General features: G+C 42.0%; 1 protein-coding gene across 2 annotated transcripts in view; it reads right to left on the minus strand.

The window, feature by feature from the left end:
• Window positions 1-178: 178 nt before the first annotated feature.
• The window catches only part of zcchc4 (zinc finger, CCHC domain containing 4), a 74144-nt gene continuing 57726 nt past the window's right edge, over window positions 179-16596 (minus strand). The window contains exons 7-13 of one of the 2 annotated variants that reach the window (XM_078410780.1): window positions 11157-11307; window positions 10283-10374; window positions 7940-8061; window positions 6293-6368; window positions 4306-4357; window positions 3098-3239; window positions 179-702 (exon numbers count right to left, since the gene is read on the minus strand). In XM_078410780.1, coding sequence (XP_078266906.1) covers window positions 558-702; window positions 3098-3239; window positions 4306-4357; window positions 6293-6368; window positions 7940-8061; window positions 10283-10374; window positions 11157-11307 — 780 coding nt within the window. In that variant the 3' untranslated portion in view covers window positions 179-557. Of the gene's footprint in view, window positions 703-3097; window positions 3240-4305; window positions 4358-6292; window positions 6369-7939; window positions 8062-10282; window positions 10375-11156; window positions 11308-16596 lie in introns of those variants that run through there. The other variant, XM_078410788.1, reaches the window with a different exon arrangement.

Genomic DNA, 16596 nt, shown 5'->3' on the forward strand with positions numbered 1-16596 from the left:
TTTAGCATCATTATCCTCTGGGGAGAATGTGATAAGGCCGAATACTATTCAAACGGCTTTACTTCCAAGCAAAATTAGAAAGAAAATTAGAATTTATTATGTAAAGGTCATGTTTATTTCAAATAATTTTCCTTTCATTATAACTTTAAAACATTACATTCAGAAAAATATGCTTCAAATTTGAAATTTACATTTCAGAAGAATTGTGTTGGTAAATCAAAATGTACATTCAGATATTTCACAATTCGAATGAATTTACTCAGATTTTTATCCTTGTGGATGAATACAAACAATTGAGAATTGTTTTATATCTTTCTTTGGATTTCCAAAATCTATTAAATTAGTTTGATGCAGATATTTTCTGGCAGAGACTGATTACTGATCAATAGTAAACAAGGTGGAATCAGAAGTACTGCACAGCAGACAAGCAATGGAGTTGTACAAAGATCTACCTCACCAACTTTCTCAGATACTCCAAGGTTTACTGTTCTTGTGAAGGCTGAAACTGAACTCTATATATCCAGGAATACCTCTTCATCTTGCAGTTATCAGCATCATTATTTACTCTTTTTCTTCTTCTTTCTCTTTGATTTTGTAGTTATCCTTTTCATAGTTTTCTTCGTTCCTGTACTCCTTGCCTGGGCCTGTTGCTTGGATTTATTTAGTTTGAAATGGTTACGTTTATGTGGCCTTGACTTTTCACTGAATACAAAAAAAAAATCACAAATAATTAAGTTTAGTTTAAAGATACAGCATGGAAACAGGCCCTTTGCCCACCGAATCCACACCAACCATCGATCACCTGGTCACACTCGCTCTATGTTATTCTACTTTCCCATCCAATTACTACCTACACTCTTGGGGCAATTTTAGAGAAGCCAATTAACCTACAACACATATTTGGAATGTAGGAGAGCACCTGGAGGAAACCCACGCAATCGCAGGGTAAATGTGCAAACTCCACACAGACCACATCAAAGGATGGGATCGAACCTGGGCTGCTGGTGCTGTGAGGCAGCAGCTGTACTAGCTGCACCAAGGTGCCATCCTTGAGGACATAAATCTCAGAGATAAGGGAACATAATGGGCATAACAGACAGTAAGACAAAGAGTTGTGCCAATTGAATTCCAATTAACATCTTGGGAGACGCACTGAATATACAATCCATAATAAATTGAAATCAAGACAAGGGAGATCAAGAGATATGTGAAATGTTCAAGGTGTCTGAGAGCAGTCATCAATATAAGGAATCCAGAAATGAATGGTCCAGACATTATAACTGCTTAATATTTGAGTAAAGATATTTAGCATCATTTAAACACAAAGCCATCTGTCTCAACTCACGCTTTAGATGATGGAAGGTCCTAAGCAGTTACTTTGCACATAGACTTACCAAAGGGAGTTAGGGTAATTTAGGAAAGGCTGGCAATTATTTTACAAATTACAACATATTCGATTTTTGAGAGCTTCTTCTATCTCCATTGTTAGGAAAAGGGGATGTACAACGAGATCTGGGTGTCCTAGTGCATCAGTCACTGAAAGGAAGCATGCAGGTACAGCAGGCAGTGAAGAAAGCCGATGGAATGTTGGCCTTCATAACAAGGGGAGTTGAGTATAGGAGCAAAGAGGTCCTTCTGCAGTTGTACAGGGCCCTAGTGAGACCGCACCTGGAGTACTATGTGCAGTTTTGGTCTCCAAATTTGAGAAGGATATTCTTGCGATTGAGGGCATGCAGTGTAGGTTTACTAGATTAAGTCCCGGAATGACGGGACTGAAATATGTTGAAAGACTGGAGCGATTAGGCTTGTATACACTGGAATTTAGAAGGATGAGAGGGGATCTTATCGAAACGTATAAGATCATTAAGGGGTTGGACACGTTACAGGCAGGGAACATGTTCCCAATGTTGGGGGAGTCCAGAACAAAGGGCCACAGTTTAAGAATAAGGGGTAGGCCATTTAGAACTGAGATGAGGAAAAACTTTTTCAGTCAGAAAGTTGTGAATCTATGGAATTCTCGGCCTCAGAAAGCAGTGGAGGCCAATTCTCTGAATGCATTCAAGAGCAAGCTAGATACAGCTCTTAAGGATAGCGGAGTCAGGGGGTATGGGGAGAAGGCCGGAACGGGGTACTGATTGTGAATGATCAGCCATGATCACATTGAATGGCGGTGCTGGCTCGAAGGGCCGAATGGCCTCCTCCTGCACCTATTGTCTATTGTATAACTGCTTGTACTAAGAATAAATGAATAAAGACGTTGCATCCAAGGCACTGACCTCTAGGTTGTTCTTCAACTATTAAGGTAATGGTTAATCTCACTAATAATATGGGCAGTTTGTAGAGCAGCTGTTAAAATTGGCCCCTGACAGTGATATTGAATATTTCAATAGCAAACTAAATGAACAGGACCATAAAGAAAGTCATCAGGAAGCATTAACCATAATTTAATTAAATAAAATGAAGGTGGAGACTGGAGCAATAATTGTTTTGCCATCAATATAGTTAGTGGCCATTCATAAACCAAGGATAGCAGCACAAAGTTCATTAGATTTCTGAGGCAAAGTGCAAAGAAAGGATGTTTCTAGAATGTCAGGAGACGTTTAATAAGGTGGGGATATCACGTAAGAAATTTGAGAAAATGAAAAGAAATTAAATTAAACAAAGTGCAACAGCAAAGAGATAGTGAAGAATTAAGAAAGTAAAAGCTGAGCTAAATGGGTTTCATTCCAGTTGGTAGGATGCAGATTGTTGTTTGATTGTGGAAAGGTGTTAGGTCTTCGTTGTTCTACTTATATAAATCACACAGAACATGAGAAGAAAGATTGAGCAGATTCCTAACAAAATAAATTACGAAGGAGTGACAGGCTGAGAAAAACAATGAAGGGAATTGGAGAACAGAAAAACATAGATCAGTATTGGAATTGGTACACCGTATGCTCATCATAGTTATAAACTGTTCAATGCTTTCAAAACAATAGATACTATTTATTGATTCTGTCAGGCAGTTTATGGGGCAACAGGAACATCAATAGTTCAAAATGGCTTTTAACATTCCTTTAAATAGTTAAGGTTTTGTATTAAATGTCACCACACTCACGTGATCTTGTTTTGGGCAAGGGTATCAGGACATTCTCTGCGTTTATGGTCAGTACTTCCACAGATAAAACATCCACTTCGAGCCCCACCACAAGAATGATCCCGAAGCACACAATGACTGCAGGTTTCACAGTGAAACCAAGCTGAAAAAACACATCTGTACTTTAACATAAAATCCTTGAGAATTTGCACTTCTTTAAAAATGCAGAACATGCATATCTGTCATTATATTAAATGGTTTAATAAATTCTTGTGAACATTACGTATCACAGTATAACATGGATCTAATGGGATGAATGGCTTCCAACTGTTCCAGGATAAGTAAATATATAAAGTCAGTTTTTACATATAAATATCACCAGAGGGATTGCATATATCACTCCAGACAAGGAATTCATCCTGAACCACCACAAGATTATCCTTTCCAACAAATTATTAGAGAATCATGTGCAGAAATCAAAATACTTCCTCATGAAATTACAATTGTGTTGAATTTAAATCAATATGGATTATTCAGAGGGTCATCACTACTCTCTCCTGGCATCTACGGAAGAACAATATATGTGGGCTTGGCAGTGTTACGCACATCCCAAGAGTACATGAGGAATAAAAGAGGTCAATATTTATCAGAAGATATATCAAATGAAAAGGATCAGAGTATAATTATACTTAAATTCAAACATTTGACTTTATTATTGAGACATATAAGATTATTAAGGGATTGGACACATTAGAGGCAGGAAACATGTTCCCAATGTTGGGGGGAGTCCAGAACCAGGGGCCACGGTTTAAGAATAAGGGAAAGGCCATTTAGAACGGAGATGAGGAAAAACTTTTTCAGTCAGAGTTGTAAATTTGTGGAATTCTCTGCCTCAGAAGGCAGTGGAGGCCAATTCTCTGGATGCTTTCAAGAGAGAGCTAGATAGAGCTCTTAAAGATAGCGGAGTCAGGGGGTATGGGGAGAAGGCAGGAACGGGGAACTGTGAATGATCAGCCATGATCTCATTGAATGGCGGTGCTGGCTCAAAGGGCCGAATGGCCTACTCCTGCACCTATTGTCTATTGTCTATTTGTTTTTACACGAGCTAGCGACTTTCCAGACGTATTGTACTTGTGAACGAAGTATTGTTTTGCTTTAACTGCCAGTGATCAATAAAACAGGCTCATTAAACATTAACACACTTTAGCTGGTTAAGGAGTTCTACTCACATAGTTTTACACACTTGTTGCAGATATGACAGTGTTTCCATTCCTTTCCATCCTGTTGGGAATTTAACACAATATTAATCTAATCACGAAACTTTAGAAACACAATCACTAATGACATAATCTAGAATTTTTACAGGCTGATATTCCCATAACAGGATTAAAAGGGATAAAATGGCAACAGAATCTGTTCTTTTAAGCGTTTGATACATTACCCCATATCCTTCGATTCCCTTAATATCCAAAAGCCGAACATTCTCTGCCTGGGAAATACTATAAGCCATTAAGCCCACAAAGCCCTCTCTTGGGTGAACTTAATAGATTCACTCCCTCTGGGAGAGGAACATTTCTTCTCACCTCAATCCTGAGTGGCAGACTCCCTTTTGAGCCTGTGCTCCCCACAGAAAAATCATCTCTGCAAGAGCCCTTTAAGAAATCTTGTATATTTCGCTGAGCTCCTCCCTCTCTTCTGAATCTGTCGGGCAAAGGCCTAGTTTCATCTACAAAGCCAACGCCTTCATATCCGTGATCAATTTGGTAAACCTTCATTGCATTCTATCCACTGCAAGTATATTTCTCCTTGGGTAGGGTGAAGAAATCTTACACAATATTTCAGGTGTGGTCTCAACAAGTCCCTGTATCATGACATGAATTTCTGTGGGAAGCCAAATGTGACAGGGGAATTTCACAGGCACTTCCGATTTAAGGAGTCAAAAGTATTTGTGACCTTAAAAAGATTAGGTATAGTGACTGATGGTGCTCCTTGTTCACTGCTGAATGCTGAAGATCATGTCCACGTGGAATCCACACAGCATTGGGAAGAGGTGGTTGAGAAAAACCTAAGCAATGAATACCACTGTGGCAGAAAGGAAAGAAACCTCTTTATAGTTACCATGGCAAGTTTTGTTTCCTTCCTTGAAGGAACTCATGATTACGCAGGTCTGAGGCCCCTTCTTCCCAGATGTTGGCAATGAGATTGTTGCTTATTGTTGCGACTAAAGCACTTCACCACATTTCAGAACTTCAGCGGGTATGCCATCTGTTCCCATGTTTTAGTTGGGATAAGGCCATTTTGAATTCTTGTCAGTCAGGAGAAGTTAGCCAGGCAGCTTGCCATGGATAAAATCAAGGGTGTTCATGTCATGGAGAGAATTGCAGGAGGTCTTACAAATGTTCTTTCCAACTGACTTTGACTGCTTCTTTGCTCCTGGTGGGCATGTTTCCTTTCTTGGCTCTCAGTGGGTTAGGACTTTGAGTGCTTGGCCAACAGATGGCCTTGACAGCACAATTCACAACTTGTTCACTTAAGCTTACAAGAGGATGCGTCTTACACTAAACACCTATGGTACAAAGATCTGGCTTCTAGGAATCTCTATACCATGACCATTCAAAATGGAGAGGGAGCATTTGAGATAATGTTGATGTCTGTGTACCAGGAACACCTAAACAGTGAAAGAAGCTCAACACTTGACAAACTACCTGCCGACCCCATCAGGCATCTACAATTTCTGACTTGGCTTCATCAGCTGCCTGCCTGGATTACAAGCACGTTATGCTCACTTCCAAGAAACTTCCCAAAAAGAATGAAAAATCTTTTAGATGGCTCAGTGGGTAGACTAGGTAAGGAGGAAGCAGCAGATACTCTGGATCAATATATGATGTGATCTGTGACGTTGCCTGTGCAGGAATTTTAACCTGGACTAAAGATTTACTTTTCTTTTTTTCAATTCAAGGCATTCAATCAATTAGCAAAAGTGCCATGATTTAAACTTTGTTGTCACAGAGACTTACAAAATATAAAAATCCAAAGTGGTTAAATCTTATGACTTTTCGAGGCCGTTATCAAACTCACTTTTGATCAAATGGTCGTTTGTTGACCATATAGCTTCACGTTCTAGACCAGTTTTACAAAAATCATACACAGTGTTAAGTCATCAACAATAGGCAAAATGCATCTTCAATCTAGTGCGCACAGTAAAACGTTGCCTACTTTAGATGTGCAGGCTTGACATATCTCACAGTGCCTATTTGCCGAGGATACATATCGCTGACAAACTGAACAGTACCTAGGAATAAAGATTGGAATTTGTAAAGATATAATTTAGAGCCCAACAAGACACATATTTTTGGTGTGGAATTATTTCATTGACTTGCTTAAATGGTTTACTTTCTTGAATACATCATGTTGAAAAGATAACATTTGAAGGCTGTACAAAAACGTTCAGTTTGCGAACACAAAATAGAGTTGTTGGATCATGCAGGGAATAAATATACAAAAATTATATATCGTTATTGATTTTGAAAATGGTTTTCCTCTGCTCACTGATTTGCTACCAATGACAGCAACCTGGAGCAAATCATTATCAGATGACACAAGGAGACAATGAGGACTTTCTGCTTAGTATTTATTAGTTTCACAGAACAAAACATGATCTGCATTCTCAATAACTCATTGGGAAAAAGCTGTCAAGGATGTGGTTCGGAACAATAAAGATCAAACCTAACCAATGTCTAACAGTTACCTGCTTTCAGCAGGAGCAGTAAAACAAATGAGAACTGACACAAACGCCTCTGAGCTTAACCGAAACTCCCATTCCTGAGCATTGTACCCTCACTGCTAGAAAGCATAGAGTGAATATTGAGGAAGGTCAAGAGTGTGTGGCTTCCCCCACAGCCCTTTCTCTCCACCCTCCCCTGTGCCCCACCTGGATTCACACCTTTACTCCCGCATCCTTCCACCTACATTCCTTCCTTACAATTCAGAACTCCTCAATCCTTTTGTCTCACACCTGTTTTTTTCATCTATGGCCTTTGTCTAACCATCTGCCTATCAAACCCCCACCTGTGTTTACCTGTTACCTACCAAGCTTTGTCCAGCCCCCCTCCCCTCTCTTCCAGCTTTCTTTTCTTCCCTGCCCCCCCTCTCCACTACAATCAGCCTGAAGTAGGGCCCCGATCTGTAATGTCACCTATCCATGTTTTTGAGGAATGCTGCCTGACCCACTGAATTACTCCAACAGCTAGAAACATCTAGAAACATATAAAATAGGTGCAGGAGTAGGCCATAGGGCCCTTCGAGCCAGCACTGCCATTCAGTATGATCATGGCTGATCATCCAAAATCAGCACCCTGTTCCTTTTTCCCCTTGATTTCGTTAGCCCCAAGAGCTAAATCTAACTCTCTCTTGAAAACATCCAGTGAATTGGCCTCCACTGCCTTCTGTGGCAGAGAATTCCACAGATTCACAACTCTGGGTGAAATGGATTTTCCTCATCTCAGTCCTAAATGGCCTACCCCTTATTCTTAAACTGTGATCAATGGTTCTGGATTCCTGCATCTAGCCTGTCTAATCCCTTAAGAATTTTATATGTTTCTATAAGATCCTCTCTAAGAATCTTTCTAAATAAGAATCTTTCTAAATTCCAATGAATACAAGCCCAGTCGACTCATTCTTTCATCATATGCCACCTCTTAAAAGTCTTAACCATTATTAAGACTTTAAAGGTTGCTAACATGATTACTTTGAGAACCACCATCTCGGTTTCTCTCTCAGATTCAATATATTCAAAAAGGAGAAAAATCTTATTAGAACAGCTAAACATTTTCATTAGGGAGCATTTTTGAATTTGAGGCTTACGTGTATCCTTCTTCTGCAGGCAATACGATTGTTTTAGGCGGAAGGTTGGTAAATATGCGTACAGGAGATTGTTTACGTCCGCTGTTCCCATGCTTGTAGAGTGCATGGTTATCGTAATCCACCTGTAAAATCATGATTTTATCAGCGGAATTGTGATGGACACTTCTGATTCTTTTAATTTCTCTGAAGCAAATGAATCTACCATCTAGTCTCCATTTGTACAAGCTACAGAGTATAAATACATCTTTTAAACACGTCATTATACAAGAGCAAAACATAAAGTGCTGGAGTAACTCAGCGGGTCAGGCAGCAGCTGTGGAGTAAAATGGATAGGCAATATTTCAGGGCAGGACCATTCTTCAGGCTGATTCATTCCTTACATTCCCTCCACAGATACTGCCTGACCCACTGAGTTGCTCCAACATTTTATGTTTTGCTTGTGATTGCAGCATCTACAGTTCCTTATGTCTCTGCTATCATACATCCTGTTGAAGAAATACTACAGTAATTTAAAACATTATTCATCTTTGGTGACAGTTTAAATTTTGTTTGAATACTTGTAATATCCACAAAGAAAACTCTATCAGATTCAAAAGAAGAAAGTTTGTCCACAAGATTAAATAACAAACTCCACTTGACCGAGTTTTTAAAAAGCTGCATATTGCTGAAGGACAACATTCCTTTCCATGGCTTGCCATCCTTTGCACTAAGCACCATGCGGAAATTCCAGTTCTTCCACATACCTAGAAAAGCAACTCGTTTCGCTCCCCAACCCAAGTTGAGGTCATTAAAGTAGCTCCCCACCCTCAAACACGTGAAAAATGACCAAAACAATGGAACATACTGTCTCAAATGAAAGTCAATATTTTCAGTGAAAAGGAAGTGAAGATACAAGACAATTGGCATAAAAAAAAACCAGCCCCTAACGTGCAACTACATGCGAGACCACAATAGAGAGCCCTTCAAAATTCAGTGGGAAATGAGAACTTCATATCTGGAGATTAAAGCACTGGTGATATAAGAAATGGAAGAATACATCAGCCCGAATTTCAACATCTTACTGGAGGTAGGTTCATGTCAGGGCACAGCACAGTAAAAATGCCAAACAATTTTACTATGTATCTTGAACTCGATACTATGGGAAAAACTTGCCCAGCAAGCTTGGCTGGGGATTGCAGAATAGATACAACTATAGCAGCTTTTAAAGGAATGCTGTTTTCCCAAAATAGATCATTTTGGTGGGAATCATTAGAGTTGAAGAATAGGTTTGTTTAATTTAGTTTATTGTCATGACTACTAAGGTACAGTGAAAAGCTTCTGATGCGTGCCAACAAGACTGCAAAAAGATTGTCAATCGAGCCATCCACAGTGTAGATACATGATAAAGGGAATAACATTTTGTGCAAGTCCAGTAAAGTCCGATTAAAGATAGTGCAAGGGTCTTCAATGTGGTAGATCGTAGCTGGTACAGCAATACAAGTGGGGAGCACAGTGACTGCTGAGAATTGAGGACTAATTATCCTGCCTCAAGAAGAGAGTTTAGAACCTTTGGGCTGAAGTTCTCCCTCCAATTACAGAGGTAATAGTTGCTTGGCTTATGGTCACTGACTAAGTTAATGATTGTATCTAGCTGAAAGTAAGGAAGAAAGAACAATAGGATCAGAGGTAGACCGGCAAAGGTAATTACATTGCACAGTTCTGTTCACAACTAGCAGCTTTTCACAATGAATAGCAAATCCATGCTTACTGGGAAACTTTTGATTTCACTGTAGTTGAGCTTGTTGTATTCACTGGAGTTTAGAAGGATGAGAAGGGACCTTATAGAAACAATCCATCCATCCAACCCACCCACCCATCCATCCATCCATCCAGAGAGTTGTGAATTTGCGGAATTCTCTGCCACAGAGGGCAGTGGAAGCCAAATCACTGGATGGATTTAAGGGAGAGTTAGGTAGAGCTCTAGGGGCTAGTGGAATCAAGGGATATGGGGAGAAGGCAGGCACAGGTTATTGATTGTAGATGATCAGCCATGATCACAATGAATGGCGGTGCTGGCTCGAAGGGCCGAATGGCCTCCTCCTGCACCTATTTTCTATGCTTCTATGCTGTATCTCTAAACTCCAGATCTTTAAAAGTTCCCAAAACTACTTGTACAAGGTATGGTATGTTGGGACTTGAGCAAACAGTGTCCTGGGTCAGAACCTCTGTTGATTAATGCAATTTTTTGGTGAGAGGCAAAAAGAAAGACACAAACTTGATTTACCATTTGATCTTGTTTTACACATTTATGAAATGTACCCTCTGAAGCAATGTAAAAACTATACATATCAAGAAGTGACTCACTTGGTAATCAAGCATGCTAAATTTTGGGAAACACTGTAGAATGCGAGGTTCAAAAAAGTATGGAAAAATCCAAAATATTGGCAATTCATCATCTGCAGAATGAAAATAAAACATAAGTCACGTGAGTGGAAATTTGGTCAGAATAAAAAGCCTTGCATTGAATGGGAAGCATTATTTTATTAACAACATATTTAATATAAAAGACGGGCGTGGACCCGTTGGGTCCAAATCTTTCCTGCGACCCCGGCAACATTCCGTGCAACCCCCCCCACTCCATCCCCCTCAACCCCCCTTATCCCCACTCAATCCCCCATTCCCCCTCCACTCACCCACTCAATCCCCCCTTACACCCCTCTCCTACCCTCACCCACTCCATCCCCTTAACCCCCCTTATCCCCTTCCCCCCACTCACGCACTCCATCCCCCCTCAACCCCCCTCCCCTCCCCCTCAGGCACTCACCCAATCCATTCCTCTCAACCCCCAGGCCTCTCCCGCATTGTTCTAGCACTCTCCACTCCCCCCCCCTCCACCTCCCACTCACCCACTCCATCCCTCCTAAACCCCCATCCCCATCTCCCCCCTCCTCCCCTCCCCCCTCACCCACTTCATGCCCCCTCAACCCGACATCTCCCCTCCTCCCCCCCCTTACCCACTCCACCCCCCCTCAACCACCCATAAACGCGTATTAAAGAGTTTTGGAGCAAAGCAAATGGAGTTGAGGTTTAGACAAGGAAAACAAATGGGATTTTTCATGTAGCAATTATACTTTGAAGAAACTGATCTCAGCTGAGAAATGATCTGCTCCAATTCAAATGACCCTGTATTGTTTCATACAAAACATTCTTCCTCCAAATAATTGAAAGCCATCTGTACCTTCATTCTGTGAGGTCTTCCACGTGGCAACAATCTTTTTAAAACTGTGAGCTAGTGCCTCCACCAGGCCCCCAAATGGTGGGTCAGTCACCATAATCATAGGCATTCCGTTTTCCTGACACATGAACGTTTGAAATGCTTCAAAGGCAAACTAAGAAAAATAGAGTGAGTGAGTGTCCAGGTGCTGGCCTCAATTTTCAATCAGGTTTTACAACTTCACTGACAATTGCACTTAAAAAATGTAAGTATGCAAAACAAACACTGTATATTGGTACATTTATTCTGGAATATTTTACAAAATAGGGCCATTACCTTTCCCTTTCACTGGCAGCACTATTAATACATATTAAAACATGTAGGGGAAATATGATGATTACAAGTGTTGGAAACAATATGACAATATTATACAGAACAATATGTAAACTACTTTATTTTAAAATGATTTCCAAATGTTTTCCTACAAAGCAATATGTTAAAATTCTCAATTCAATGTCCGAGACAGAATATATGAAACATTCGGCAATATGCAAAAAAAATCATTTCACAACTAGTTAATTATGTTATTCTAATTCCTATCTTAATGGAGTAAAATATAAGTTGGAGATGCAGGGCAAGGTTTACCGATGCACTGTTTAACCTTTATGCCTTGTTACTCTATAATTGTTCATATGTGTGCAAAAGCTAAGAGAAAAACAAGGAGGTCAGGAAAAATCAGGAACAACACAATTTATTTACAAGAAGGAATTGGGTAAACTGGGATTTTGCCTGATAAAGCAGAGGTGGTAAAGGAGAAATTTAACAGGGAGCTGATCAATCTCAAGAAGGGCTTTCACAGATGGTAGGGATAAGTAAACAGAAGCGAAAGATGAAGATCATTAAGCAATAGTTGCAACGGTCTGGAATGCACTATCTAAAAGGTAGAGTGGGCTTATGCCATTTATGGGAGCAATTTCACTATCAAGACCAAAGATTATCACTATTTCTGATAGCCCTTGAGAAGGTGTTAGAATACTGCTACCTTAAACAATTGCACTCAATATGGTGGCAATCCCCTAATGCTGCTGGACAAGAAGTCCAAGGATTTAGAGACAGAATTAATGAGAGAATAGTATTATATTTCCAAGTGGGGATGGTGTGGCTTGGAGGGGAGTGCTTTACAATATGAAAAGTCCGGGAGCAGAGCAAGGACGCCCGTTGGCTGAGCAGTAAAGTAAGTGCTAATCACAGTTCAACAGGCAGTTTAAAAAGAGCGCCAAAAGGAAGTAGTAGTCAGTTTGAAAAGTCCGGGAGCAGAGCAAGGACGCCCGTTGGCTGAGCAGTAAAGTAAGTGCTAATCACAGTTCAACAGGCAGTTTAAGTGAGAAGTCAGGTAAATTGGACAATCAGGCAATTTAAATTGGTGATATAAGCAAGGCCCACAAAAGGGTGCAGCCCTGTTCAGGTGCAGCCCAGTGAGAAAAGTGCGAGTCTTTGGCTGCGAGTCTTCGGCGAGGAGGCTGAGGTGAGGAGGATACCATTGTTTTAAGCCAGAGCTGGTTATAGGCACAAGGTGATGGCGGAAAAGTTGGTGCGGTGTGTTTCCTGCAGGATGTGGGAAGACAGGGACGTCGCGGGAGCTTCTGGGAGCTACACCTGCAAGAACTGTGTCCAGGTGCAGCTCCTGAAGGGACGTGTGGTGGAGTTGGAGAGGCAGTTGGATGACCTCAGGGCCATCCGGGAATGCGAGAGTTTCCTCGACAGGACCTATTGTGAGGCTGTCACGCCAAGGGTCCAGGTCGAGCGAAGGTGGGAGACTGTTTCCGAGGGGAGTGGACGTGGACTACAGGAGACCCCAGTGGCTGTGCCTATTGCAAATAGGTATACCCTCTTGGGAACTGTCGGGGCAGAAGACGTTTCCAGTCCGAGTGGCGGACCTGTTGGCAAGGATACACGACGGGGGAGACCGAAGTCTGGAAGAGCCGTAGTGGTCGGTGACTCCATAGTCCGAGGGACGGATAGAAGATTCTGTGGCAGCAGGAGGGACTTGAGGATGGTCTGTTGCCTCCCTGGTGCCAGGGTTCAACACATCACAGACCGTCTTCAGAAAATCCTAGCGAGGGAAGGCGATCAACCTGAAGTCGTTGTGCACGTGGGCACGAATGACGTCGGGCGGAAGAGGAAGGAGGTGCTACAGCGGGAGTTTAGAGAGTTGGGAAAAACGCTGAGAAGTAGGACGTCGAAGGTGGTTATCTCTGGACTGCTACCGGTACCTCGTGCTGGTGAGGCCAGGAACAGAGAGATAGAGGGTATGAATTTATGGCTGAGGGACTGGTGCAGAGAGCAGGGATTTAGATTTCTGGACCACTGGGATCTCTTCTGGGCTAGGGGTGACTTGTACAAAAGGGACGGGTTGCATCTTAACAGCAGGGGGACAAACATTCTGGCAGGCAGGTTTGCTAGTGTGACACCTGTGGCTTTAAACTAAGTAGTGGGGGGGAGGGGTTAACAAATTGTGAATATGAAGATGAGGTAAAAGGGAATACAGGAGATATTGCAAAAGACTCTAGGAAGAATGGGAACAGAAGTTCCAGAGCGGAAAAGAAATTAAGGGCAGGGCCAATTGTGAACGATGTGAGAGGGGAGGTAAATACAGAAGTTAAAGTGTTGTACTTAAATGCGCGTAGTATAAAAAATAAAGTGGATGAGCTTGAGGCTCAGTTAGTCATGGGCAAGTATGATGTTGTAGGGATCACTGAGACATGGCTACAAGAGGACCAGGGCTGGGAACTGAATATTCAGGGGTACACAACGTATAGAAAAGACAGACAGGTGGGCAGAGGGGGTGGGGTTGCTCTGATGGTAAGGAATGATATTCATTCCCTTGCAAGGGGTGACATAGAATCAGGAGATGTTGAATCAGTATGGATAGAAATTAGAAATTGTAAGGGTAAAAAGACCCTAATGGGAGTTATCTATAGGCCCCCAAACAGTAGCCTCGACTTAGGGTGCAAGTTAAATCAGGAGATAAAATTGGCGTGTCAAAAATGTAATGCTACGGTGGTTATGGGAGATTTCAACATGCAGGTAGACTGGGAAAATCAGGTTGGAAATGGACCCCAGGAAAGAGAGTTTGTAGAGTGCCTTCGAGATGGATTCTTAGAACAGCTTGTACTGGAGCCTACCAGGGAGAAGGCAATTCTGGATTTAGTGTTGTGTAATGATCCTGATCTGGTAAGGGGACTAGAGGTAAAAGAGCCATTAGGAGGCAGTGATCACAACATGATAAGTTTTACTCTGCAAATGGAAAGGCAGAAGGGAAAATCGGAAGTGTCGGTATTGCAGTATAGCAAAGGGGATTACAGAGGCATGAGGCGGGAGCTGGCCAAAATTGATTGGAAGGAGGCCCTAGCAGGGAAGACGGTAGAACAGCAATGGCAGGTATTCCTGGGAATAATGCAGAGGTTGCAGGATCAATTTATTCCAAAGAGGTGGAAAGACTCTAAGGGGAGTAAGAGACACCTGTGGCTGACAAGGGAAGTCAGGGACAGCATAAAAATTAAGGAGAGGAAGTATAACATAGCAAAGAAGAGTGGGAAGACAGAGGATTGGGACTCTTTTAAAGAGCAACAAAAGTTAACTAAAAAGGCAATACGAGGAGAAAAGATGAGGTACGAGGGTAAACTAGCCAATAATATAAAGGAGGATAGCAAAAGTTTTTTTAGGTACGTGAAGAGGAAAAAAATAGTCAAGGCAAATGTGGGTCCCTTGAAGACAGAAGCAGGGGAATTTATTATGGGGAACAAAGAAATGGCAGACGAGTTAAACCGTTACTTTGGATCTGTCTTCACTGAGGAAGATACACACAATCTCCCAAATGTTCTAGGGGCTGGAGAACCTAGGGTGATGGAGGAACTGAAGGAAATCCACATTAGGCAGGAAATGGTTTTGGGTAGACTGATGGGACTGAAGGCTGATAAATCCCCAGGGCCTGATGGTCTGCATCCCAGAGTACTTAAGGAGGTGGCTCTAGAAATAGTGGAAGCATTGGAGATCATTTTTCAATGTTCTATAGATTCAGGATCAGTTCCTGTGGATTGGAGAATAGCAAATGTTATCCCACTTTTTAAGAAAGGAGGGAGAGAGAAAACGGGTAATTATAGACCAGTTAGTCTGACATCAGTGGTGGGGAAAATGCTGGAGTCAATTATAAAAGACGAAATTGCTGAGCATTTGGATAGCAGTAACGGGATCGTTCCGAGTCAGCATGGATTTACGAAGGGGAAATCATGCTTGACAAATCTACTGGAATTTTTTGAGGATGTAACTAGGAAAATTGACAAGGGAGAGTCAGTGGATGTGGTGTACCTCGACTTTCAGAAAGCCTTCGACAAGGTCCCACATAGGAGATTAGTGGGCAAAATTAGGGCACATGGTATTGGGGGTAGGGTACTGACATGGATAGAAAATTGGTTAACAGACAGAAAGCAAAGAGTGGGGATAAATGGGTCCCTTTCGGAATGGCAGGCAGTGACCAGTGGGGTACCGCAAGGTTCGGTGCTGGGACCCCAGCTATTTACGATATACATTAATGACTTAGACGAAGGGATTAAAAGTACCATTAGCAAATTTGCAGATGATACTAAGTTGGGGGGTAGTGTGAATTGTGAGGAAGATGCAATAAGGCTGCAGGGTGACCTGGACAGGTTGTGTGAGTGGGCGGATACATGGCAGATGCAGTTTAATGTAGATAAGTGTGAGGTTATTCACTTTGGAAGTAAGAATAGAAAGGCAGATTATTATCTGAATGGTGTCAAGTTAGGAGGAGGGGGAGTTCAACGAGATCTGGGTGTCCTAGTGCATCAGTCAATGAAAGGAAGCATGCAGGTTCAGCAGGCAGTGAAGAAAGCCAATGGAATGTTGGCCTTCGTAACAAGAGGAGTTGAGTATAGGAGCAAAGAGGTCCTTCTACAGTTGTACCGGGCCCTGGTGAGACCGCACCTGGAGTACTGTGTGCAGTTTTGGTCTCCAAATTTGAGGAAGGATATTCTTGCTATGGAGGGCGTGCAGCGTAGGTTCACTAGATTAATTCCCGGAATGGCGGGACTGTCGTATGTTGAAAGGCTGGAGCGATTGGGCTTGTATACACTGGAATTTAGAAGGATGAGGGGGGATCTTATTGAAACATATAAGATAATTAGGGGATTGGACACATTAGAGGCAGATAACATGTTCCCAATGTTGGGGGAGTCCAGAACAAGGGGCCACAGTTTGAGAATAAGGGGTAGGCCATTTAGAACGGAGATGAGGAAGAACTTTTTCAGTCAGAGGGTGGTGAAGGTGTGGAATTCTCTGCCTCAGAAGGCAGTGGAGGCCAGTTCGTTGGATGCTTTCAAGAGAGAGCTGGATAGAGCTCTTAAGGATAGCGGAGTGAGGGGGTATGGGGAGAAGGCAGGAACGGGGT

This window comes from Rhinoraja longicauda, chromosome 1 (assembly GCF_053455715.1).
Source record: "Rhinoraja longicauda isolate Sanriku21f chromosome 1, sRhiLon1.1, whole genome shotgun sequence".
Taxonomy (NCBI): domain Eukaryota; kingdom Metazoa; phylum Chordata; class Chondrichthyes; order Rajiformes; family Arhynchobatidae; genus Rhinoraja; species Rhinoraja longicauda.